The sequence below is a fragment of the Haliaeetus leucocephalus genome, unplaced genomic scaffold, assembly GCF_000737465.1.
Source record: "Haliaeetus leucocephalus isolate CR32 unplaced genomic scaffold, Haliaeetus_leucocephalus-4.0 Scaffold605, whole genome shotgun sequence".
NCBI lineage: Eukaryota > Metazoa > Chordata > Aves > Accipitriformes > Accipitridae > Haliaeetus > Haliaeetus leucocephalus.
The window spans coordinates 6,552,239-6,578,033 of NW_010973041.1; the positions used below are offsets into that span (position 1 = coordinate 6,552,239).

At 45.4% G+C, this 25,795-nt stretch overlaps 1 protein-coding gene across 2 annotated transcripts; it reads right to left on the bottom strand.

Moving 5' to 3' along the window:
- Positions 1 to 509: 509 nt before the first annotated feature.
- LOC104838417 (A-kinase anchor protein 2-like) lies at positions 510 to 22,366 on the bottom strand. Of its 2 annotated transcripts, XM_010578151.1 has the most exons (4): positions 20,050 to 22,348; positions 11,678 to 11,856; positions 8,241 to 8,279; positions 557 to 649 (listed from the first exon to the last, which is right to left on the bottom strand). In XM_010578151.1, exons 1-4 carry the CDS (start codon positions 22,331 to 22,333, stop codon positions 557 to 559), a joined length of 2,595 nt encoding a protein of 864 aa, XP_010576453.1. In that variant the 5' UTR covers positions 22,334 to 22,348. The 2 variants fall into 2 exon arrangements, with proteins under 2 accessions (XP_010576454.1, XP_010576453.1); XM_010578152.1 differs by lacking the exon at positions 8,241 to 8,279 and having other exon boundaries at positions 510 to 649; positions 20,050 to 22,366.
- Between the last annotated feature and the right edge of the window lie 3,429 nt (positions 22,367 to 25,795).

Sequence of the window (25,795 nt, forward strand, 5' to 3'; positions counted from 1 at the left end):
CCCTTAAATAAACAGCAACAGAGGGCAATATTGTTGTGTTTTGTGGCTGGATAAGAGTACGCTGAAGTAATGCTGACCATCTTGGTGCAGCGGCTGTGGGAGGTGAAGGAACTGCAGGAGGGTCCGACGGGAGCAAGGCGGCAAGGCAGGGCTCTCAGTTTGGTCAGTGGGAAGCACAAGCGTGAGCCCTGGCCACAGGCTCCTCCACACTGACCTCCCACCACGCACCTGCAGCCTCTCCGGTCCGTGAGGACAACTGAGCGCTCCCACCCCCGGCACCCTCCCCATTGCATTATTTCAGAGGGGGGATGGAGGGAAGACGAAGGGGGTATTTTCTAGGTGGGTTTTTCCTGTTGTTTTAGGATTGCCATGAGTTGGATCATTTCTGTGTCTATATGTGCATTGTTGAGTTTGTTGTGTATTTAATAAATATTGGACTAAAATGCTGCTGCTTTCGTGGTGTTTTTTGTGTTTTGTTTGTTTTTTTTTTTTCTTTCTTCCTTTCTCTTTTTTTGGTTTCGGCGTGCCTGCTCGCTGTCTTCACGCTGCAGCGTGGTTATTCGTCCTCCTCCCGGTTGGCATAAATGCCGGCTTCCCAACGCAGTGCCAGAGCACTCTTTCTGCGGTTCACCCTGGTCGCCTCGAGGACCTGGCCGGGAGAGAAAGGGAAAACACAGCATGTCACTCAGCTGCCCCTCGTCCCCGTGCCGGGGTGCCCCACACTGCGTGCCCGGGCAGGCAGGGACCAGCCGGGCCAGCCCTTCCCGCACGTCTCCCAGGGCTGCACCTCGTGCAAACTGGGAGGACTCATGCGATGAAGCACTTGGTGATGTGAAGGTGTGGGTGGTGTGGGGTGGCACACGAGCAAAGCCATACCATGGGAGGACAGAAGTGGTCGGAGTTGTCTGGCAGCATCCCACTCACTTCAGGGGGGCCCCAGCTGGCCCTTACCAGCCCAGTGCACATTGCCCCATCCCTGCCTCGGGAAGGCAGGGCACAGGGTCTTGGTCCTTTCCCCAGGGGCAGCTGCACACTTTCGGTACCAGGAGCCAGCAACCTTTGCCCAGAGACTGCTTTGGAGCTGCGTGTGCAGGCTGGAAAGCAGTCTGCTGCTTATTTCAGCACGTCACCCCCTTAGGCAGAACTAGGCAGCCCCCCCTGCATCTTCTTCTCGTGGTCTTTGGCTTGCAGCTACGCCAATGGGAGAGCCTACGCACTGTAATCAAAGTGCTCTTGGAGTGAAAAATCACCCCGTGCATGCCGAAAAGGAGATTTACACAAGGAGGACCTGCACAGCCTGCAGAGTCTGGTACAAGATGGGCCCTGATACATTTTTGTATTTTTCATACACACACACCAAGTCACACATACACATATATGCACACTTACAAAACCATACGCATTGTGTATGTATTATATATATGCACACACATGCACACACAGAAACAATTAACTAGAAAAGTAAGAAACTGTTTTAACGAGGTTGAAAAAAACTGTCAGACAAAACCAAAAGGTGTTATCGTGATGTGCACCTGATGTACTCATTGGCAAATAATGCATGGCAGTGAGTCTTTTTCTTCCAGCAGAGTGAGACATAAAGGGGTCTGGGGCCTTCTTACAGCAGCACATGGCAATCTTATTTTCTGGCCATGAACAACAGCTCCATGATCAAACCACAAAGCTGCCAACATCTGCTGCCCTCAATGTGTTTTAAAACAGCCCTCCCAGAGAAGTAAACTTCTGAAATGTTTAAACAGTCAGTTAAAAAAAAAAATTGTAAAAAAACCCCCAACAAATATGTGAGTGTTCACTGAAACAATGCCTGCTGTCCTCTGTCCCTAGGCTTCCTGCAAGCTGCTCTGGACACTCCTTTTGAGAAAGGATGATGCTATTTTATTCTTCTGCATAGAAAGTCAGATGCAGTGAGGACTTCAGACTTAACTGGAAGAAAGATAAATAATATAAGACTAAGTAACTCTTTTTTTTCAGCTCATGACAAGCTGTAGTTGGAAAAGTACACAGGTACTAGGGGCTCCTGTACAGGCAGTATCGGGAAATCAGCTCTGAACTGTCAGCTGAAATTACAGGCCATTAACTTTGCTTAAGAGAATGAGAACATACTTCTGCATTTATGCTAAGACCCAGACCTCCACTCAGGAGCTGAAGGTAGGGTGGAGTTTTGCCAGCTGTATTATTTCTTTGCCCTCCTAGTTTCTTTCGACTATGACTATGAACAAGCCAAAGAACTAAAGGCAAAATCTAGCCAACAGAGACTATTTTGAGCTAAAGCTCCATCTGATTCCTGGCAATGACCAGGGCTACAAAGCTGGTCCAGGTCCACCGGAGGGATTTTTTGCTGAAATTTTGCCCCAAAACATGCCTCCTGTTTTTGCAGAGCAACCACGTGGAAGGGGGAGCAGGGCTGAGTAGTTTCTATTTTACCCAGTAGAGGGCAAATGTGCTCACAAACCTAACAAATCTTTAAACCCCCCCCCCCAAAATCGGTAAAAAAATTCCTTCTGGGACATCAGCCTGTAAGCAGCGTACTGGAGCTACTCCTACTGCGGGGATGAGGACCAGTGGTTTAAACTACATGGTTGGGATTCTGAGTGCATGAACCAGGGAAAGACAACCCAAACTGAACAATGGAGAAGCAAAACTGGGACTGGGTATCAGCACCATATTACTATCTTCTCAGAATAAGAAAAGACAGTGGCTGCTCCAGGGTTAGAAATTAAGGGGAGAAAAAAACCCAGTGATTTTTTTTTGGATGGCAACAGACAAATACTGCTAGACAGGAAACTATAAAGACCACTATGGGATAATGATTAAATAAAACACAGAATATTGCTGTTCTCCCCACTGGATATTGAAATTTACATGAAAAAACAGCAAATTCAGCTTATATTTCAAACCCAAACTGCCACTGTCACAGAGTAGTGGTATATTTAAATGAGGTCTGCTGAATTTGGCCTGTAGATTTATGCCAGCTGAAAATAAAATGGATTTTACATAATTTACAACAGTTTCCAGTCAGTCTTCTCTCTTGCTGGAAAGCACAATGTTGTGATGGTCTCTCGGGATGGCTTGCAACAGTCAGGACCCTTAAACTTTGAAGATTTCTGCTTTAGATCAGTCAGGTCGTCTTTGCCTTAAAAGACGGCAACAGGATTTCTTCCATTTATCCCATCTGCAAACATGCGCAGAAGCTTGTCTACTTCTGCAAACCTTGCTGGTTGCTCCAAGGAAAACTGTTTCCAGAATTATATCAGAGATACCATGAGGGCATTGAATGTGGACTTAGCCTTTGCAGGAAAAACAAGTACTGATGTCTGGCTTAGTATTAATAAACAAGCCTTCCAAACAGTAGAGCAGATACGAGTAAGTTAAAGGTCCTTTTGAATAGTTACACCAAAATTATTCTTCTAATCTACTGAAAAGAGTGTTTGACCTAAAATAACCTTCATTTTGACTAGGCTGTCTCAGTTTTACACCCGCTACAGGAAACAATGGGGTAATTATAGCATGGAACTGGAATGACTGAGTGGAGAATTGGGACTCCTCAATGGAGCATTGAATTCACAACCCAGGAAGCCGCTTGCCGAAAATAGCAAATGATCTCTATTTTAAAATATTCTTGGTAGGTATCAGGGCTGTCTGTAGACCCATCATGAGTCCAGCACCCAGGGGCTTTCTGCAGCAGATGAAAGGAAGGAAAGTCTTTTGCTTTTGTTGTTGTGGCTGGTTTGGGGGTCTAGAACATGCTGCATTTTGGCCATGTTACAAAATGCTACCTCAATGCTTTGTAAGTGTCCTCCCTGATGATGTCTCACGTCAGCTCAGAAGGTGCAGGCAGGGCAACCCAGGCAGGGATGTCAGGGCATCCGAAGGCAGCCAGGCTCATAACTGCATGCAGAAGGCATACACCAAAAATCAGAAAAACGATGAAGCAGACAGTTCATTCACGCTTAGGCTGAAGAACCGAGCTGGCTATGCCCTAATGGTAAGGCCACATTGGTGAAATATCCAATGTCTTATTTGGGAGACGCGACTTCACTATTAGCTGCAATAGAAGAGGAAGAATCTGGAGAGCAGAAGTAGGTGTGAGGGAAAGACAAATATCCCAAGATACACAGGGCTGTCAAAACCACTCTTCACCTCTCTTTGCAAAAAAGTGCTGTGTGGATCTTGTGGTTGCAGCTCTGGGGTCTTGCTAAGAATTGCAGAGGCCTCCTTCCTGACAGATTTCATTTATTATTGAGGATTTTTTTGGGGAAAAAAAAAAAAAGATTGGAACAGCTGCTACTGTCAGGTGTAAGATTAATTTATCTATCCATCCTAGAGATGGAGACTAACCTGTCCTGAGTTTCCCTCCAACAGATGTAACAATAATTGCTTTCTTACTGGTAACAAGGGAATAAAAAGCAAAATACAGATATGCTTTAGTCCCAAGCATATTTATCCCCACCACTGAATGACACTGACAACTGTACAGCACAGGATAATTTTTATTGCACAGTAGCAGCAAAACTGATGTGGAAGCAAAACGATTTTTCTGGAGCTTGATATTTTACTGATCCTTCCCATTTGGACCTGGAAGAACTAAAAGCAATAAAACCAGAAAATACAAAGTCTGGGTGTCTGAAATCTACCAGTACCATGTGGGAAAGGCACTGCACAACAAAGCTCCATGGAGCACACTGTGCACAGAGAGAGAAGCACAAAGGCAGGGAACAGGCTGCCTGCTTCTGCAGATGTGAGCGCTCCTGCTCGGGAATGATAAACTAAATGCTTTAATATAAAACTGGAACTACTGAGAGACAAAGAACATCTGTTTCTCCAGTATAAAGGTATTTTCTTTACTGTACCTACTTAATGCTATTCACTGAATACACCAGACCTCTAGTGAGCACAGTGAAGAGCTGGGTATCTGACACAAAAATATGTTTACCTGAAACGTATTAAAACATAACCGTGTGCCCTCTGCCATCAAATCTAGTATGTTGGTTTTCTATTTTGCAACACAAAAATTTTCAGCAGTAGCCTTTAATGTTGCATAAATGTCACCTTACTGTAGTATCTCCTGCAGCATGATTGATATTAAGCAAACTCAGGATAATGCCCCATAAATGTGAAGATATGTGTAGTTGTAGGGACAAAAGCAGAAGATGTTGAGGATAAAAACAACATATATATGTGCAGGCACATAGTTACCTGTGGTGTCTTTAAAACAGCAGACAGATGTGCTTTAACATAGGCTGCAGGAATTTGGAGGTGCTAAAACCACATCAACCTAACGAAGCAGGCTGTGGTTTACTACATGTGGCATAACTTCAGCAGCTACTGTACCTTGCTGGGGGTTTGCTACTTACCAGAGCGGAGCTGCCAGGCTGATCGCGTGGAAGCCCCTGCTCCTCCAGCGCTGCCAACGACGATTAAATTTGAGCCACCTGCCTGCACCGGAGCGGATTACAGAGGGCTCTGGTGAACAGGAGACACGGCTCAGCTCTGGGGTCAGTAGAGAGTAGGGGGGCATCACGCCTTAATACTTGCTGTTCCTTCCGAAAAAACTGCCCAGCTTCAGCTAAAGATTTCCAGTGAGAACCAAACAGTTTCTTCAGTCTGACGCTTAACAATGGGGATTAGCCAGATGGCATACTTCCACCTGCATACAGAATCACTGTGTCCTACAGCCTTTTTCATTTCTACCCCCTTTCCCATCCATGCACCTTCATTTTGAGTTCATTACTCCTTGCGTCATTATCCTTTTACAAGGCAGACATGCGACCCTTCCCAGCAGAAGGCCGAGGGCTGGGCGCGTAAAATCTACACCTGAGCTTCTGTCTCTCACACAACATCAAACGCTCTGATCACTACTGACCATTCATAAATTGTAACCCAGGTTATTGTGCAGATACTATGGGGGAGAAGAGGCCCAACCTGTGTCTAAAACCAGGTCTCTGAAAGCTCTTACACTGATAAACTCTCTATAAATACTCTACACAAAGATTAATCACTGGCTTGTATCAGTGACATAAAACCCACACTAAATTATTTAATGAATAGGAAATGGCATAGACTTGACTTTCCTTTACTTTCCAGGACAGAAAATGTTCATATGCTTGCCTGAGGTATAGCTGATGTGGTCAAATATGTTATGGAATAGGGAAACAGTGGAAGGTTCATGTTTATACAAAAATGCTGATGCTGGACAGATGAATGTCAGTCATTACCACATTCTGTGTCTCTTAGAGAAGTCCAGATTTACACATAAGTCTGCACAGAAAATTGCAGGCAATGGAAATGTCCACATTATTGAGCACGTCGTTCCTAAAAAACATTGCAAAAGTGTAGTTGCTGTCAATGCCCTGCTCTTAAAATTCTTGCCTTTGGCAGAGTTCAGCTTTGTAGGGATAAGGACTATGCAAGTTATTGCCTTGCTAAAATACCAAATGTCACTGTAAATACCCTTTCTTTAGCAGGTCTGGGTTTCTTCTACTCTGAGACCAACACTGATGCTACGTTGTGGGACTGTAATCAGTCGTCACATCACAACAGACAGGCACAAAGACAGGTTCACAAAATTCACAAGACTGAGGCTGTGCACTTGGATGTGACTCTCTTCTTCCACAGATGAAAGGTTGGTGTGCAGATTTTTTACAAAATACTAGAGATTTTGGTAGTGCTAAATACATTGTAATCAGAGACAAAGGAAAGCCACAGCAGTTTCACTCAGCATCTAAGGATGCTTGGATCCCAGGTTTAGCTTTACCAGCTAAATGATAACAGGGATTAAGGAGAAGTTCTCCATGCCTCAGGAATGATCCAGACCTGGGCAACAGCTCCCATCCCTTTAATTACAACCCCTCCCATGCCAGAAATTGTAACTAGAATCCAAAGGTTAGAAAACCAATGTATTGGTTTTATGTGGCAAGGTTTTGGTAGCGGGGGGGGGTTACAGGGGTGGCTCCTGTAAGAAGCTGCTGGAAGCTTCCCCTGTGTTCGAGAGAGAGCGAGCCTATTCCAGCTGGCTCTAAGACGGACCTGCCACCGGCCAAGGCCGAGCCAATCAGTGATAGTGGTAACGCCTCTGTGATAACATTTTGAAGAAGGAAAAAAAAAGTTGGGACGCGGAAAACAGCCACCGGAGAGAGAGTGAGAACATGTAAGAGAAACAAGCCTGTGGACACCAAGGTCAGTGCAGAAGGAGGGGGAGGAGATGCTCCAGGCGCCGGAGCGAAGATTCCCCTGCAGCCCGTGGTGAAGACCCTGGTGAGGCAGGCTGTCCCCCTGCAGTCCAGGGAGGTCCCTGGGGGGGCAGATATCCACCTGCAGCCCGGGGAGGACCCCACGCCGGAGCAGGTGGGTTCCTGAAGGAGGCTGGGACCCCGTGGGAACCCTGCGCTGGAGCAGGTTCCTGGCAGGACCTGCGGATCTGTGGAGAGAGGAGCCCACGGAGCAGGTTTTCTGGCAGGACTTGTGACCCCGTGGGGGACCCACGCTGGAGCAGTCTGTGCCTGAAGGACTGCACACCGTGGAAAGGACCCATGCTGGAGCAGTTCGTGAAGAACTGCAGCCCGTGGGAATGGCCCACGTTGGAGAAAGTTCGTGGAGGACTGTCTCCCGTGGGTGGGACCCCACGCTGGAGCAGGGGAAGAGTGTGATGAGCCCTCACCCTGAGGAGGTGAAGCAGCAGAAAATAACATGTGGTGACCGTAAACCCCATCCCTGTCCCCCTGTGCCGCTGGGGGGGCTTGGTGGAGAAATCCGGGAGTGAAGTTGTGCCCGGGAAGAAGGGAGGGGTGGAGGGAAGGTGTTCTGTGATTTCGTTTTATTTCTCATTTACCTTACTCTGGCTGATTTGTAATAAAAAGTGAGCTAATTTTCCCTAAGCTGAGTCTGTTTTGCCCGTGATGGTAATTAGTGAATGATCTCTCCTGTCCTTATCTCGACCCGCAAGTTTTTTGTTATATTTTTCTCTCCCCTGTCCAGCTGAGGATGGGGGAGTGATAGAACGGCTTTGGTGGGCGCCTGGCGTCCAGCCAGGGTCAACCCATCACAACCAGCCACACAAATACTTGTTGATGAGAGGTACAAGGGAATATCCCACACACACATTTGCATCCCAGTTTTGATATGAAACAGCACTGGCACACAGTATGAAAATGCAAACTGCTGCAACATGCACTTGGAATCACCATGCAAGAGGAAGCAAAAATAAATAAGCAGTTGAAAAGTACCTCAGAAGTAACCTTGCTAGACAGTAATTTACAGGTGTACTGGTAGAAAGGGAAAAGACCAGCATTAGTACATTGAACAAGCATGTTACAACTAGGAAACAAGAACAAAATAAAGAAATTGCAAGAACTGGCACATTCCAGAATACAAGATTTCAAGCAACTTGGTGTCATAAAAAAAAAAAAAAAAATTAGTCACTTTGGTGTTTTTTTAATGACGTTGCTTGGCCAGTCTCAGTCTTGTTTACCATCAGTGCTTGACCCATTTTCTTGCAGCTGCTTTTTCGCTTTTTCTCACCTGTGGAAACCTCTACTGTAACACATTCTCTTTGGAAGAAACTGTCCCCTTGCCTGAGCAGTGCAGTTCTTCCAAGAGCAGATGCGCTTGATTTGCCTGTTTCTGAAACGCAAAACCTGCAAGCTCCAGCCAGAGTGGTTGTGTTGTAGCCACTGAAGCCAGACACAAAACAGAAGGTGGTGATGTTTAAAGAAGAGACAGGGCAGACGTCCTACTGAAATCATCCTCCTGCCTTTTGGTGTGTCTTATGTAGGGAGGAACTGAAGCTCTATACATCAGTACTGCTGGTGTGCTCAGCATACGATGGGGAGTTTCCACGGACATCAAATCTCTCCGCAATCCCATTCAGGAGACTGGCTGCTGCCTTCTGCCCCTGGAGCCGTGCTGGCTCTGTTCAGCCTCGGGTGCCACAGGACCCTGACTGCTTCTAGTACTTGAGGAAGTCTCTGGTTCCCCTCACTCACAAAGAGCAATGCTGAACCACATTCAGCTCTCAGGACTTAATGCTCTAAGTGGCAGCTGCCTGTCTGGTTGCTAGTTATGCTCCTTCCCCTGATGTATTTCACACATTTTTAAAAAGAGGCCAGCGGTGTGGTCTTTTGCTTTGTTAGTTACAGAAATCTTTTGCCTGAGCACATGGTCAAATGTCCTCTGCCAACAAATCAAAGCTATTTGTTGTTTAAATAGTTATTGCTTAGCCTTCCATGTAAAATATTAGCTCAAACTAACAGTGGTACGAGTGCAGCACTTCTTATTTCAATTATCTTTCTCCTGTCAATGGTGGGAGTTGTTTACAAAAGGAGAGTGGAAAAAGGCATGGAAGAGAAACAAAACACTCCTGCTGATCCAAGGAAGCTCTCCCTGGGCTCTGCAGGACACAGCCCTCTAATAGGATTTTGGGTAGGCAGCAGCAAGAATGCAAATTTTGTTTGGCTGTATTCAATGGGCTTAGAGAAGAGGAGAATGACAACACTGCGGGACTTCGGTGTGCACTGGGGCTCTGTAAATTCACTGCAGCCTTGACAATTTGTCCCAGAAAAGGATCCATCCCACAAGTTGCCTGACTGGCACCAATGCTCTGGCAGAGCATCTTTGGGCGGTCAGTGCCTGGGCAGCTTCAGCAGCAGCAGACAGCTGAGCTGGCACCCAGAGCACACCTCTTCGGTTAGACACTGCCCAGACCAGCGCTCTGGTCAGGACATCAGGGCTCACTTCAAACTGCAGAAGAGACTATGCAGTCACAGCCAACCTGCTTTCCAGGTGGCACATGTGCAGCTCTGCAAGCACTTGAGGAGTTGCACTCAGGTAACTGAGCAGAGGGAGTTAGGTCTAACGACATCTTACATGTCTTTTGTGTGCTACAACATGCACGACAAGTGGCATGTGACCATCACAGCTGTGGGAGGAGATTTCAGCCACAAGCCACTGCTTCATGGGCTGGGCAAGTCAGAGTCACTCTTCACCAAGATGGAGGAAAAGTGCAGGATGAGTACCAGCTGAGTGTCACCTCTTTAGCAGAGCAGCTTCTCTGCCACGCCGAGGTTTCAAGCCACCAGACTGAGATGTGCACTGCGGGACTCCTGAGGACCAGTTCTGGTTTGCACAGCAGGAGTTTTATGCCCCTCTTTTTTTAAAGTTCTTCCCGGCTCCTGCAAAGGGCATGAGGGTGAGACATGTCTCCTGCAAGCCTCTGAGTACCCTTCAGGGAGAAAGATTCTCTGGGGAGATGCCAGAAAACAGCACTCACCAGAGCAGGTGGAGCCACCCCATTTCACTGAGTGCTTTGGGGAAGGAGGGGAAACCAGAGACCAGCTCCTTCCCAAGATATGGCCCCAAGATGCTGCTGCCACAACAAGGCACGCTCCACTGCACAAGCTGGCTTCCTACGTGGCAGCAGGAGCCTGATGGATGATGAGATTGTGTTTTTCCATGGCTTCAGTAGAAGAAGGGACAAGAAAGTTTCTGGTGTGCTCTGAAAATTTATCTGTTTACATTTTGAGTCAGCTCTCCTACTACGTTTTAGTAAACCAGCAGAAATGCAACAGGACCCCTCTACACTGCATTCCTTCCAATTTCAAGTATCTTGTGCTCCTGTGCAATATTCACCGGTAATGATTAAAAGCTGCCAGACTAGTGCAGTATTCACCTTACAAACCTTCACTACTTCTATACAGCTAATGAGACTCTACGTTTAATGAACATTACTAGAAAGCAGTTTGTTTGGAGCAAGAGCTCCTTGGTGCTGGGGTCATCATACTGACATCTCCGGGAAATGCATGGAGGACTGTGGCTGCTTCAGCAAACACTGTGTCTGTTTAATAAGTTTTATATTGCACTTATATCTCACTACCTTCTGCACTCATTGCCCACAGTAATGAGTCTGAATAAGACACACCTTGTGCTCTATTGGGAAACAGGCTGTATAAAGGTTGCATAAAGATTGCACCTGAATTTTGATACTTCCAGCTATGGAATTCATAGCTCTTCTTATTAGTGCCTCCAATAAAGAACACCTTAATTGGGTTAAACTCTATGACAGTAATGACTGAAATGCAGGCACTCATTTCACAAACTGAAATTCTTGCTGATTTTCTGTTTGTGTGGAAGAAAGACAACAAATCCAGTGGGAAACAGCATGCTGCCCATTGAAGGATCTAAGTTAATTTCTGAGACATTCCCAATCCAGTTCTGCAAGGGGTGGTTTCTGGGGAAGTTATCCACTTACGCTGAATCCTGAGCACATTGGGACAGGATTTAGGGGGTCTACAAACACAGGCATGAATACATGTTTGATGCACAAAGTTCAAAGAGCCACTAAAATAACCCATTGGAGGGTCCTGGTGATGTGTGAATTAACAGAGTCTGCCAATTGGCAACTGCCCTTATTATTAATTAACTAATTAAAATGAAATTTAATATGAGTTGCCTTGATATTTCCATCAGTGACACTCTTCCTCTCCATTGGCCCTCATCCTTCCATTTCAAACACACTGGCCCTTACAACATGTTAAAATTCTTACACACTTGCACGGTGATCTGAGCAGATTCTTGGGAAATAAATGTTTTTGTTGTCTGAATGTTGGTTCTCACGAGTCATGGTCTCTATTGCAGAGCAAAAAGTGAAAAAGAAAAGTGCACTTACGCTGCTGTCATCCATCCTTTCTCGTCTCTTAGTTTTGTGTGTTTCGTAATCCTCCATGAGGGTCTGCATCAGGTTCTTGGGTCGCTGGGCTCCTGCAGGCTCCTCGGGTGGTGGGTCAGACTGTGAGATGGGGCCTTCTGTGGTGGGAGATGGTGGAGGCTTGATCTTCTCTATCTTTCCTGTAATGACATGAAAAGGAATGACCCCTTCTAAGCTGAAGGACTCACAAGTTGTTTCCAAACGACGACAGCTGGAGAAACATTTTCAGTGGGGTTTGAATGCAGAAACAGTTTGGAAAGAAGCCTGTGAAACAATCTGGTAAATCAGGATGGTCATGGGCTTTTAAAACACTCTCCCTCATCCTGAAATTCACTGCACCAAAACACTACAAAATCTTTTTACAAAACCTGGAAGAGTTACCACATGATACAATGCAAATATAACCCACCACTATTGTTTACTGGCTGAATTACCCCTCTTTCATCCTAGAGGACACATTTTGGTGATCTGGAAATGTTTGTAAGATTCTGGAAAATTGCAAGATTATTTTTTTCTGGCTCAGACAATACAGCACATAGGATGCCACCACTGTATGCCAGGGACCACGTGCAAGATACCCAGAGAAGGCATCTTGGTAAGCATTGCTGGCTTTTTCTCTTCTTCCAGTGCTTTTTAACTGCTTTGTAAGTGTGAAAGGCTTTGGGTTGGTCCCTGGTGCAACTCATCCTGGCAGCTGTTTCCTGCAAGTTGCAGAGGGTGCTCCTGGAGGGAGACCTGTGGCAGAGCAGGATGGGGTCTCCATCGCACACACCCCTCCTTCAGACAGGGCCCTCTGGTCACCTGGTGGGAGGAAAGTCAGCGAGAAGTCAGGTTGCTCTCTGACTGAGCCCATTTCACCCAGGGGACCCTGTTTTAGGCAGAGTGACCCCAGCTGAAGAGGTGGGTAAAAGGCAGGCCAGAGCAAGGAGACCACTGCAGTGAGCTGCGGGAGAGCTCAGGGGGTGGACAACCCAGGCTCCTCCGGGGAGGACAGCCTGTGTTTCTCATCACCAGGTGCTGATCCGGGGTGAGCTGCCCACCTTGTCCTGCTGGGAAGAATGAGGATGACAGTGGCAGATCCTGGGAATAAGGTGGGGTGGTCCTCAGCTATGACAGCAGAAAGCAATGTGGAACCAAAATCAGGTTTTCTTTTCCATGGCACACCAGGTCTTTGAAATAAAACGGTTCAAGGGATGGGAAAGAAAAAAAAGGAGGAAAAAAGCCACCCCCACAGCCTTACCAATAAGTGAAGCAATTGGAAGGATTGTGCAGATTTTCATGAAACTTCTGTTGCTGAGACAAATGAAAACCCTAGTTGCTCCTCCAAAAAGCGTCGTAACAGTGGCAGCCACTAGAGAGCAGCCTTGAAACCCCCTGTAAGGATCAGCAGGATTTATTCTTGAAGGAAGAAGTGAAACCTGAGTCGACACTGCAGAGGTCTGTTACAAGAAATCCCCTTGCTGGGCTTGTTTCATTTTTCACCAGTACGGAAAAACCCAAGATCACTGGTTTCTCGTTACAGGCTTAGCTTAAGCTGGCCAGTGCAGGGATGAGGCTGGAAATTTCTCTTCCTTAAATCACCCCACCACAGAGACTGGAGGGGGAATGTCTACGGGCATAGGTTCTTCTCTGGGTTGCACCAGCTCCACAGACAACCAGGAGATACGCTGCCAAAGCAGAGGCCAACAGCAGGTCCTGAGCTGCCCACCTGCACCCATGTGTCACAGCTTGGACTGCTCAGCAGAAGAGAGAAGAATAACTGTCACCGCGCCCTTTAGGTCCAGTGGGTAAAAAAGTCTCCTGAAAATAAAAGGCCTGATTAAGGGTGAGATATCTTGCTGTATTACTTAATTCTTAAAGTAAATGTCTTGGATGTATGCAAGTAATGCAGGAAGAATCACGCTTCTCAGATGTCTGCCCAGCTTTTGATTTCCCCCAGGGATGCAGACACATCACAGGATGCTCAGACCTACGGACAGGCCTGAAAAGAGCATATTGCACTCCACTTCCCCGGGAAAACAATGCAAACTGTAGGCTTTGGGGATCTGCATTTTAGAAAAGGGATATCTCAAGCTGATCCACCCTCCCTGGATATGTGCAGCAACACGCAACTCTTCTGTGCATGCTGGGCAGTGTCAACATGAACAGTGTCACTGTTCCCTTTTCACAAACAGAGAAGCCAAGGTTATAAGGAGATTGGCCCACAAGGGAACAGTGTTTTGTTGGTTTGTATCCGCAAGAAATTATGCTTATATAACCATTTTCTCTGTGTAAGTGAATTCCACTAAAAACTCAGGAATTCACGGCATCATTTCAACTACTTTTCACAGAAGAGTAAGTTCCTAAAAATTTTGTGAGAAGAGGTAGGCAGGTGGAAGAGAGAGATTCTACCAGTGCCAACTGTGTCAGAAAGGCAAGCAACCAGCACAGCCATCAGCGAGGTTGTGGTTAGATAATGGGGTGTCTGAGGCTTCAGGGCTCTCAGAACAACCACAGAAAAACTCCGTGAACCTCATGCAGAGCTTCAGTCCATTGTAGAGTTATTCTGTCAGTTTCGACTGTGTTAGAATTGTTGCTTGGTTAATTTTCTTCTGGCAGATTTTCATCCAGATAAGGTACAGTTCTCAGGCAGAAGAGTCATTCAGCATAAAATTATCATGAGACATGATGATCACAGGCACTTTCTACTTCCACAGTCCCTTGCCCACACCTGATGCACAGACACTGCTGGTGGTCCTTGCCCAAATGCAAGCTGAGTAATAAAGTACCTGTGCTCTGACTCAAATGGAAACAGGGTCACACTTGAGGGATACCAGCAAAAACTGCAGCCTGATGATCACACTTGCAAGTTAACAGTGGTTATCAGCAGTGTCTTCCTCTCCAGGGGAAGGTAGTCCTCTGAGATCACCTTTAGAGCTGTTGCAAGCTATCGAGTACAGGCGATAGCATCACAAATCTTCACCTACACATTTACTTTTTCTTCCTCTTTCACAGGGACTCCAAAAATGTCCTGTGGCTTCAGTTCTGGTGATGGCTTCCTCCACTCTCTGGCTTCAGCAATCTAGTAGGAAGCTCCTGGAATTTGATTTCTCTTAATTTCCTGCCTCTTGTGCTATTTGGGGCAGGCAGGAGATGCTCCTATGGAGAACGCCCTTTCTCAGCCCTGGAGAGGGGAAGGGAAAGCTCAGGGAAAGGGCAGCTGCTGCTGTGTCCCGGTCTGGTGGCTGCAAGACATCGCCTGAGCCCTCTCTGCAAAATCAAAGATGTGTAAAAGCTGGGGACAAATTAGCTTTCTTCTGACCAAAACCTCTGCACAGCTCTGGGGAGCAAGAGGGGTTGGGATGGTGATTCATCCACCCTGTAGAGCCTGATGGGTGTTCAAGCACTTGCTGCAAGCTGAGGAAGGATGCTCAGCTGATTTGCTGCAATATCAAGATGAAAGAGTGACCAAGGTGAGGCCCTGGGACAAGGGCCTGAGCCATGACTAAGTAACCAGCAGGTACCAAGGGCCACCATATAGTGTTAACTAAGGTACAAAGGAGATGGGAAGAATGGGGCTTCACAGAAGTAAGAGCAACTATTTTACCAATGCTGTTGGCATTTTTTAAGACACCTGCACAGCAGAGAAAACTAATAAGGTATTTCAGCAAGACATTTTTTTAGGAGACTAGTCTGTGCTGGAGTCAGGGGATAGTTGAAATATGTAAAAAAAAGTCCATCTGGTAATGTGGAGCCTCATTACCACTCCAGGTGAAAGGTGGGCTTCGTTGGTCTTCTTGAACACCAGGTAAAGCAACATGAATATGCAAACACACAAAAAAGCAAACATTAAAAAACTAACGTCTCGAAGATTCTCTCACTTCATACACATTCTCCGCTAGGGAAGGAATAAGAGAGCAAAAGGCAAATGAACTGGGTTAGTATGCTGTTAAGGCACTCCTGGAGGTGTTCAGGGGATGAGTGATGAGCACTCCAGAGGAAGCCTTGAAAAGAATGTTGAACTTCGCTTTTTTCATACTGGTGCTTATGAAGGCGTAAGGAAACAGTATCTTCTGTAAACTCAGAGGCTTAATTTCTGCTGTAGCCTTGCTCAAAATTCTCATTTTAAAAAGGCATTCATGCATATGTATTATACCTGATCCTTATTCTTTACATGTATACAGGGCATTAAAAATTTTGCAATGGCCACAAATATTAAAAATATTTTGCCCCAAAGTTTCTGCTTCTCCTCCCACCATACAAAAAATACCTTCAGGCTGCGGTTGAATCTGAGAAGTTTCCTTAGTGTAGGTATTTACTAGTGAAAAAGAAAGTGGAAAATGGTTTTCAGGCTGAAGTGGCTCCTCTGGCAGATGCTTACCCTCCAGAGCTGTCCCTCAGGAGAAGCAGCAAGGAGAAGAAAGAATACAACAACAGCAGCCCGCTTGCCCCCCTGCTTTTGAAGGGAAGTTACCTGAAATTTAAAGGTTCCTGATCACTTCCATCTCTAAACTGCAACTCCCACCCTGGGCTTTTGCCATTCACTGAAATTCTCTCATCTGGTTCGGTTCATCAGGTGAAGACAACAGAAGATGACTGCTTGGTGGGCAGCTCTCCCAGATGCGTGTGCAGCTGGGTCTAAGCGCCTGCAGATGGGTGCAGGGAATGCAGTGTGCCTTCTGCCTCACCTGGCAATGCTTTGGTGACAAACACCAAAAAGGCAGATGTGGCAGCTTCAGGAAAGCTTCTCCCAGGCATGGCTTCTCATGTCAGGGATTTCCTCATGCCTTGTCATGAGACAGCAAATATTCACAAAGGGTTTCTCTCCAACAGAAAAGCCTTCACTGAACCAAGACCCCTCATGTAGTGATTTTCCCACCTCCTTTGATGAACAGGATTACTTGAGCCAGGCACTACAGGAAGTTAGACACAGGTCTAAGTACTCCTAATAAAAGGAACGTGGGAATTACACCACCTAATATATGCTGGATCCTCTCGTGTTACACACTCATCATCCTGTTTGAATAAACTGTCAAACAGCCGCAGTTGGTCTGCCCAGGAGGGATGGTGTACCGACCACACATTGTAGGAGAAAACCACTGACCTGCTGTGCAGCTGCTCAACCCCTCACCAAAGGCAGCAGGTGCTGCAGCAAAACAACACAGGAAATGTTCAAATTTAAATACAGCTCCACAAATATTTGGGGATCCACAGTGACTCTCCGTTTAGCCATGCTCAAGCATTTTTTTTTTCTTTCTTGGGGTTCCTCATGCAGGAAGCCCAACTTTTTGGGAAAGGAGTTCGCATAGGTTCTGCCCTTCACCTGTCCAGGTGTACTCTGGAGAAGGTCTTGTCCTGTGTGCACACAACACATAGTCGTTGTTCCACTGAAATTACTCTGTGTTTTACTCCAGTGATCTGAGATGGTTTAAAAAGCTGCTTCAAATCATCCCAAACAGCTTTAAAGGATACTTACTAGCAGTACAGACATTTATTACTAGGAACCATGTTGGCTTCTGCTGGGTGGTTGGCAGACACCAAGTTTAATGTTACCATCAGTTGTATGAAAATTGTATGTCAGGGTGATAAAAACAGCCTGTTTGCTATCTAAAGTAATTAACAGTTATTTCATACATACACCCACACAAATTGTGTTAATCTTCCACACCTCAGTCAAAGTAGCAATTCAGTTCCCTCTAGTCCTTTTATGCGGTTTGTGTTTCTGTTATCCACATAACAATGGTTCAAAGAAGTGAAATGGGAGTAATAAATAACTAGGGACCACCAGGAGTCCTAGTAAAGCTACTCTGCCCAGTCCACCACGAAAAAGCAACCTGATAGGTAGGCCATTGCTATTTAAGTTAATTACTGCACCTCCTCAAAAGAGTTCTGGTGAGTTTACACTTGCCCGCTTATGGATTAGCAAGAGATTTTTCAAATTTAGACTTGACCCCCTAATCCCTTGCTGCTGAGGTATCTTGATGGTAAAAGAAGAGTGCCAATTCTTTCTTTGGCAAACGCAATTTGGTGACAAAAGTTCCTCTGTTTCTGCTTCTGCTTCTTCTTCTTGTTACTACTACTGCTATTACTATTATTATTATTATTTTTCTATGTGAAACTAGATATTTGGATTACAGTATCAGACATGTTCTACAGCATATTCCTTACTGTGCCTACCACAAGTAGATTTTCTTTTCTGCTTTGTAAATCACCTCTGTAAGTGGCCGCAATGAAGCTTTACAGCTAGATTTTGTTGCCTCTGCTGAATTAGCTTTTGCCTCCGTTTTTGTAAATATTGAAAACATGCCGTAAGTATTAAAATAAAAGGAACGTTGCTGAAATCTTCCAAGAGACTGCATGGTATCCCTTCTCCCTACTTTTAAGGATGCCTGCAAGCTTTAACTGCAACACAGCTGGCTAAAGGGACAGCAAGGATGAGATGGGCTAAGGGTATGCATCCTGCAATGCTAAGGGTGCCGAGCTAATTTCCACCAGCTGAGAGCTCTGCTGAGCACATCTGCTGTTTAGAAAGCACCAGAAGTAGCAGACTTAAGAGTGACTTTGGCAATGCTCCTTGTGGTTTTTTTGATCAATGACATCCTTACACATTGCCACATATTCATCCTTTTCCTAGAAATTAATTTTTTGCCTTGTCACCAGCTGCAAATTGCAGTAGCTTGAATCACTGGCTAATAGATCCCAATTTCCTTTTTTGAACATACAGCAGTTGGACATTTAAAGGAAACTGTCTGGAATGATTCATTATAAATATAAGTTTATCATTCTCACTAGAATGTAATTCACAATGAACATTTTCACATCAGACACAAAGTAAATGCCTTGTTGTGTAGAGAAATAATAACAAGCAGAAGTACACTGTTTTCCCAGATGCTCCATTAAAACAAGCATTAGTGTCAGCAACCCTTCTAACATCACTTGTGAGTAAAAAGCAACCATTATCAGCCTCATTTTGAGCACTTGCAGCTACAGATGATGCTGTTTTTGAAAGCGGTCTTGAGCATACCTTTATACGAGTTCTCCTAGCTGAGGTCTATGGTGCCCTGTCTCTCACATCTTGTCAGGCTCAGAACACCTCAGTTTATGGAGACTCCCTATCAAAAATGGTGTTCTATGGGAGTAATAACAATAGCACTTCAAAGAAATTATTAACATCTGCTGCATTTTTTGGCAAGAAACACAGGTTAAAATCATCTTCTTTTGCAGAAGAAACAAAACCAAGAATTAGCTATTTATGTGCTGCCTAACAGTCCAAGTTCACAATCAGACTGGGTAATGGACTAAATCCAGACCTTATTCAAGTTTGCCATGACTTTCAAAAGAAAAGGATCATGCTGCACAATTTTCGAAGCATCACTGGCTCAGATTTACACCAGTGGAAATAAGGACGGAATTTAAGTACTCTGGGTAAAATTAATACTTCTTCACAATGATCACTGTTAATAAAAACTTCTAAGTACTTGCAAAGCATATGTAGGTCTACACTTATAAAAATCACTACACAGAGAGAAGCCTGGCATGTTTCTATTTTTTTTTTTAAGATTTCCTTCTTTATGTTGTATTAACAAGGCATGAGTGCTTGATTTTATTTTTTGAAAAGGGGAAGGAGGAGCAAGATATGCTTCAAATGCTGTGAATGCCACCACAAGGACCCAGAAGCTGATCAGTCAGAGGAGGACTTCTACTGAATCTATTAAGGATTTTGTTTGTGATGCCTGTCTCATCCATTAGTGAATGGCACCAGCTGAAATACATGGCAACTCACAGCTCTGGAGATCTTTTTACCAGACAAAGTTCATTAAGAAGAGGAAGAAATACCTGAAAACAGAAAGTAAAACACACACAAAAAGAAATCCAATGCAAAATCCCCAAATCTGTACATCTCCACTGCCTTTGCACTTTCTTAATGAAGTGCAAGAGAACAGCAAGCCTGTTACAAAAGGCTTTGTATGTTTGTCTTTCAGATAGCCACAGAGCTGCAAAAAACCACTGCTGTCCTTCCTTGTGAAAATCCTAAATTTCAGTGGGTAGACATGTCATGCCACAACGTGGCAGAGGATGAACAGAGCACAGGGTTTCCTAATGATGATCAGCAGGGTAAGTAAGTTACTTCTACGCTACATTTGGGGAAAAAAAAATGCCCACAGGCATGCTTACAGACAGTAATTTGGGTTGTCCCATGCCCTCCTCCTGCCTGCAGTTTCTAGGCAGATGAAGTCATGACAACCCTCCCACCCTCTGCAAAACAATGTATTCATTCAGATATGGTATAAAACCGAACCTGACCTGACCCTTCAGTCACATTTCACTTCCCCTCTGACGCTTTGGGCTCTTACCTGGTGCAGTTTTGTAAGACATAGTTCTGGTGGGCATGGGTGGTGCGCTCTTCATAATATGACTTGGTGCCACCTGCAGACCTTGCCGCTGCCTCTTCAGCTCCTCTTCTCGTTCCTGGGCAGCTCTGATCTCTTCTTCTATCATCGACAAAGTCCGCTGCTTCCTTGACCGTAACTTGAAAGGGCCCACAGTCACTTCAGGCTCCTGCGTGGCCAGGATGGAGGCGGTGCTCCTCAGCTCAGCTGCCTCTGAATACTTGCTGAAATAGCTGACTTCGTGCCTACTTTCCTCCACAAGGAACGGCTGGTTGGCTGAGTACACAGGCGACTGCTGCAAACTGTTCCCTTCCCTGAGTTCTGAGTCTTCCTCTTTTGAAGTCTTTGGTATGGTGTCCCTTTTTTCCTGAACAGGTGAAGACACCTGGGGTGGCTCAAACATTGGGTTCTGCTGCTCCTTGGAGGCTGGAGCTGGCCTGGTGGTGGCTGGCTGCTCTTTGACTGAGATCTCCTTCTCCGCTGGGATTTCTTCTTCCTTGCAGTTTGCTTTATCCGCCTGCTCGGCTATGGCTTGTTGGATGGCATTTTGAACCAACAGGCCAGCATGGTACGCCAGCTGGTCATCAATCAGCATGGAGTCTGCCCCAGCAGAGGAGGGTGAGTCACAGCCCAGGTCACTGAACGACTTGGAGATGCCTTCGCCCCTGCACTCAGCCGGAGTGTCGGCTTGAGGGGTCTGTGGCAGGGAGAAATCGGCCAGCGAGCTTTCCTGCAGGGCGCTCATGGTCTCATTGGAGGCACCACTGTCGCTGATGTTATCCATGCTGAAGTCATTGGAAAGGGTCTCCAGGACGGTAGTATCCTGAGACCTGACAGACAAGTCATCCAAACCGGAGTCAAGCTCCTCTGGAGGGGAAGAGGCACTGCCTGACTTTGGGAACTGGTCTAGCACACCCTGTCCATCATCCTTCACCACCGTGAAGACAGCTCTCGCACTCATGAATTCTCCATCCTCCACCCACAGTTTTGAGGCCTGTCCGGCTCTGGGGCTATCACTGCATGGTAATTCTCTTACTGGGTCAACAGCGGTAGTCTGAGCACTTGTATCATCTTCTGAGGTACAGGAGACCTTCTGTGCTTTGACAACAGTAGCATTGTTACCCTCAAGCTGTCCTGTTTGCCCACACACTGAAACGGGTCTTGTCATGGAGGACAGTGGCCTGTCTACATGCGGAGAATTGAGGCTTTTGTAGAAGGGTTTGATGGAGAACATTTTGGGTGTTCCTGACCGTCTTGGTGGTGCCTGACCCTGAGATGGACCCGAATGTTCCATCAGCTGGAACTGCTTTCTGGCTGCTGAGAAATCAATTTGCTCTGTGACAATATCCTCTTTCTTGACATTGACTGGCTCTGGTGGTACAAAGGAGCAGCTGACTTGTTTGGGGGATGTTGGTGTTACACCTTGCTGCTGCTGTCTCTCCTTGCGCTCCTTGTACTTCTTGTGGGACTCCAGATGCTCTTCATCCAGTTGATCCTCCAGGGTCTTCTCTTGGGGAGGGTTCCACCATTTGGTGGCAATGTTGGGGTTTTTCTTGACAGCCTGGCTTTTAATTAGTTCCCTTCTTTCCTTTTCAAGTTCCATCATTTCCTCCGATGGTCTCACTTTGCGGACCCTGTATTTTTCCTTCTCTTCCTCATCTTCAAAGAGCTTTGAGGGCTTTTTGTCTTCATGGAAGGCTCGTAGTTCAAACTTAGCCTCTTTCTTAAGGGTTGTAAGAGTTGTCTCTCCATCCTTAGAGGATCTTCTAGAACTGTTTGAAGAAGTGGGACTTCCTGGCACCTTCAGACTCTCCCTAGTGTCTTCTTTCAGTCCACCCAAGGAATGGCCATTAGATTTCAGGTTCTCATCTGTTATGCTACCTTCACGTGGTTCAACTACCAAGGGTGCCTGCTTGTCAGCTACATTTTCTTCCCTTTCACTGGGTACTGAATCATTATTGACATTAACAGATGCTCCTGAGCCATCCATAATGGAGACTGCACTTGGTTCAGGGGACGATGTACCATTAAAGGTATTATCTGCAGCAGAATCGCAGCAATTTGCTTCCAGCACTTCATCTAGGTATCTGATCTCTTTAGCAACTTCGCTGTCCAGAGATTCGTGCCTGTCCTTAAGTCCATTGTGGCTGGCAGCAGGGGAAAAGTAGTGGGTTGGATTGTCTATAGGATGTGGTGAAGCCACTGTGGTGATGCTTTTATGTTCAGAAACTGGAACTTCAATTTCCATTTTCTCTTCCTTTGTAGCAAGCACAGTAGCTGGCTCCAAGGAATTGGCACAGTTTTGGTCTCTGTTTTTTCTCAACCTGATGTCATCCTCAGGGATTCTGGAAGATTTCTAAAGTGAGAGAACAAAACTATGATGAAGTCCTAAACAGCAACTTTTTTTTTTTTTTTTTTTCAGAGTAAACACCATCTGGAAAGCAAATCCTAGCACTTCTTAAACTTGAGATTAAAGCAGCCCCTCAGAGTGTGGGAAGACAAGGCACATCATCAAAACAAAAAATAGAAAGTTACTTTACCATAAGCTGGACAAGGCACTAAACCAACAACAAACTTTCATTTAAGTATCTCCCATCTGCTTACCATCCTCACTTTGCCATTATTGCATGCCTGTGTCCTGGTTTGCCACTAAAAATGAGCTTTGGATTTCCAGGTTATTAATGACTTGGCAGTTTAGGTTCTTTAAAGGTTTGCACATGCAGGACACAACACCTATCATCTTGGTATTTTAAAAATGCTTTCTGTGTCTAATGGAAATCTCATAATGCTTCTACAGATGAAAAATATTACTGCCCCCGTTTTGCAGAAACATATGCTAACATGCAGGAAGAGTAGGTGATTCATCCCAGGTTAGGAAAAAAGACATGGCAACAGCAGGGAATGTTCATTTCTCAGTGGATCAATCCTGGTCATCAAATGCAGGGTAGAATTACATGGTGCTAGAAAGACATGGGGTCTTTCTCCAGCCCACACGGAAACCCACACGCAACTGGACCTGGGAGACAGGAAGCGTTTGCAACTCCCACGGCATGAAGACCACCACAAGGAGCATGGCAGGCACCAGAGTCATGGTCTCCTCCCTCCCACAGCTTTGATCTGCAGTGCAGATGCACTGGATTCACATTTCTTCCTGATGTGTTGTCTCTGCTCTCAAGGAGGGTATTAAAAGAAACACTATTTATGTTTCGGTACGGACAGATTTTACTGGTCAAACAGCCTAGTGAACTTCCCATGAGTAAAGTCTGAAGGAACTTCTGATTAAGCTGGTAACATGTTATTGAATTTTTAATAATTCTTTCCTGCTGAAAGGCAAAAAAATGAAACACCAAAAGAAAAGAAGAGGGCATTTTCAACATTATTCTTCAAAAAGAACTTGCTAACTTTTGCTAACTCTTCCTAACTCCTGAAAACCAAAAGTGACACATCTATTTGACTAACACTTTAAAACAGAAACTTGATATGTGAGGTCTCCAGCTCCCTTTCCACATGTGTTTCTATGTGTGAGGCATGGGCTTGGGAAGCAAAAGGCACTGATCAAACCCTGTGAACTCAGTGGCCACCAAACAAGGGCACCATTGTCTGCTACTCACCCCCACCCTTGCTGTCCCTTATCCTGCATGCTATTAATACACACAGCAGCAGCAGATGATCAGCTAGGAGCACAACGGCACCTACCAGTGACCTGAACAATCACATTGCCTCTGGGTTATATAGGCAGTAAAATGCATTTGACACACCTTAAGGAATTATGGCCAGCCAGCCAGAAGAACTCTTTCTAAAAGCATTTTGAAAAAGTTTTTTGTCTAATTATGTAGTTGTACACAGTTGAAGACAATGCTGGCTTCAGCCACTAGATACTTTCTTCTTAATTGTGCTTAAACATTGGGAAAAACCTTTAAAAACATTCAAACAACCAACCTGCTTTTGACTATATATATTTTACTTGACATACTTCACTCATTCTACTCATTTCACTTTCTGTGGCCAGTTTCTTCTTCAGTCCTACTAAGGATATATTCAAGAAATCAGATGCTTTGCAAACAAATACAGAACAAACAGTAAAAAAGTCCTTAGTTTTTTGAGTGGGCACAGCAGGAATGAAAGAATAAACTTTCTTTTAACCTGAGAGGGCAAGAATTGCTCTTGATTTGCCTGAAGAGCTTCAGGTTTCATGACATAACAGGTAGTCAGGTGACAAGACTAAGACTGCAATACCTTTCTGATATTTTGAGTTTAAATCTCCCCTGCCTGACTTGCTGGTGCAAAACAGGGAATGTTGCTACCTGGAGCAGTCTGTGCAAAGGGACATAAACGTCAGTGCAGGGCTGCTGGCTGTCCCCTTTCACAGAAACCATGAGTATGCCATCATACTCCTGCTAACATTTGCTTCTAATCAGACAGATCAAAGCTGCTAGTGACATTGGTAGCTAACTACATGTCCTCTGTAGCCGCAAGAACAGATCTTCAACGGATGCAGAAAATCAAGTAACGAAGCTGTGCACCCCAGCCACTGAAACACATCTCCCTGCAGAGCCAAACCAGAGCTGAAGCCCCCCCCCCCCCAGTTCTGTGCTTCTAGTATCTCCATGCCATGGAGCTGGGAATATGTATCCGGTTGTCCCAGAGACCCCATTCACTAAAGCATGTCTACTTCCATCACTGCTTTAATGTATGAACCATTTCAGATCACACGACGTTTGGGTATTCAAGTTAGGGAACAGAACCACAGGCGCAGTATTTTACCAATTTCTTAACGAGTAAGAGCCCATCGTCTCATCATAGCTGCAATCCATAGCTCACAATTAAGGCATATACACATAACTGTCTAATCAGGGCATGCATTTATGACAGTATGTAATTCTGAAAGTGCATGTGTCTGTGCAATTAGTGTGGCACATGTAATTATGTAGTAAAACAGACAATTATGCAGTAAAACCTATGAGGAAACATTGCTACTTATGGGAGGGAGCCTTTCTTTGCCCGGGATTAGTAACTGAGCAAGGAGAAGGGCTCCCAGCAGGGCAGAGAAGCCAGGGAGAAATGCTAGAGGAGGAAAAAAAAAGATTAAAAAAACGACCCAGTTTTTCCCTCAACACATTCTGGCAGAATCTGGGGACAATTTTGTGAGGTCATGGCAATGAGAGTATGCTCCACATACTCCTGTGAGGAGCAGAAGTCAATCTACTGATGAATTACCTGAAGAAGATAACTGAGAAGATCAGAAGAATGGAAGCAGCTGACAAAACAAAGCTTTTCAAGACAGTCCAGGCCACAGAGCCTGTCCAGGATAACTGGCTGGGTCTAGGAAAAAGGCACACACTGGGATGACGACACCATGGGTGGGAGGAGGGTGGTGGCATGCACACAGACCCCCTGGCTCAGCTGTTTGGCAGGAGGTGAGCTTGCTTGGAGGCTGCTTTTGCTCCTCGGTGATGCGTATGTACCAACAACTTTGTATTGCTGCCTGCAGGGAGGAGGCTTTTCAAAGCCTGCCCCATTACAAAGGCCTGTAAATGGGAAAAGGGCGGCATTCAATCCTAATTGTAGTCAGCAATACAGTGTTCACAGTGATTCCCATACAGTGCTCATCTAGACCCAGATTTTCCAGAAGTTACTGTTACATTTACAGTCTCTGAATGTGCATTCATTTCTGTTTAAGTCAAGATGCAACAGGGTAATTAGTGTCATT

Bases quoted from the DNA above. Each gene is read 5' to 3' on its own strand.
- LOC104838417 (XM_010578151.1), bottom strand. From the start codon at position 22,333: ATGGAAATTGAAGTTCCAGTTTCTGAACATAAAAGCATCACCACAGTG. The intron at 11,857-20,049 runs GTAAGAGCCCAA...ATGTCATTACAG, and splicing joins GTCTTACAAAACTGCACCAG to GAAAGATAGAGAAGATCAAG. The intron at 650-8,240 runs GTACTTTTCAAC...TCTCCCGGCCAG, and splicing joins CTAGCAAGGTTACTTCTGAG to GTCCTCGAGGCGACCAGGGT.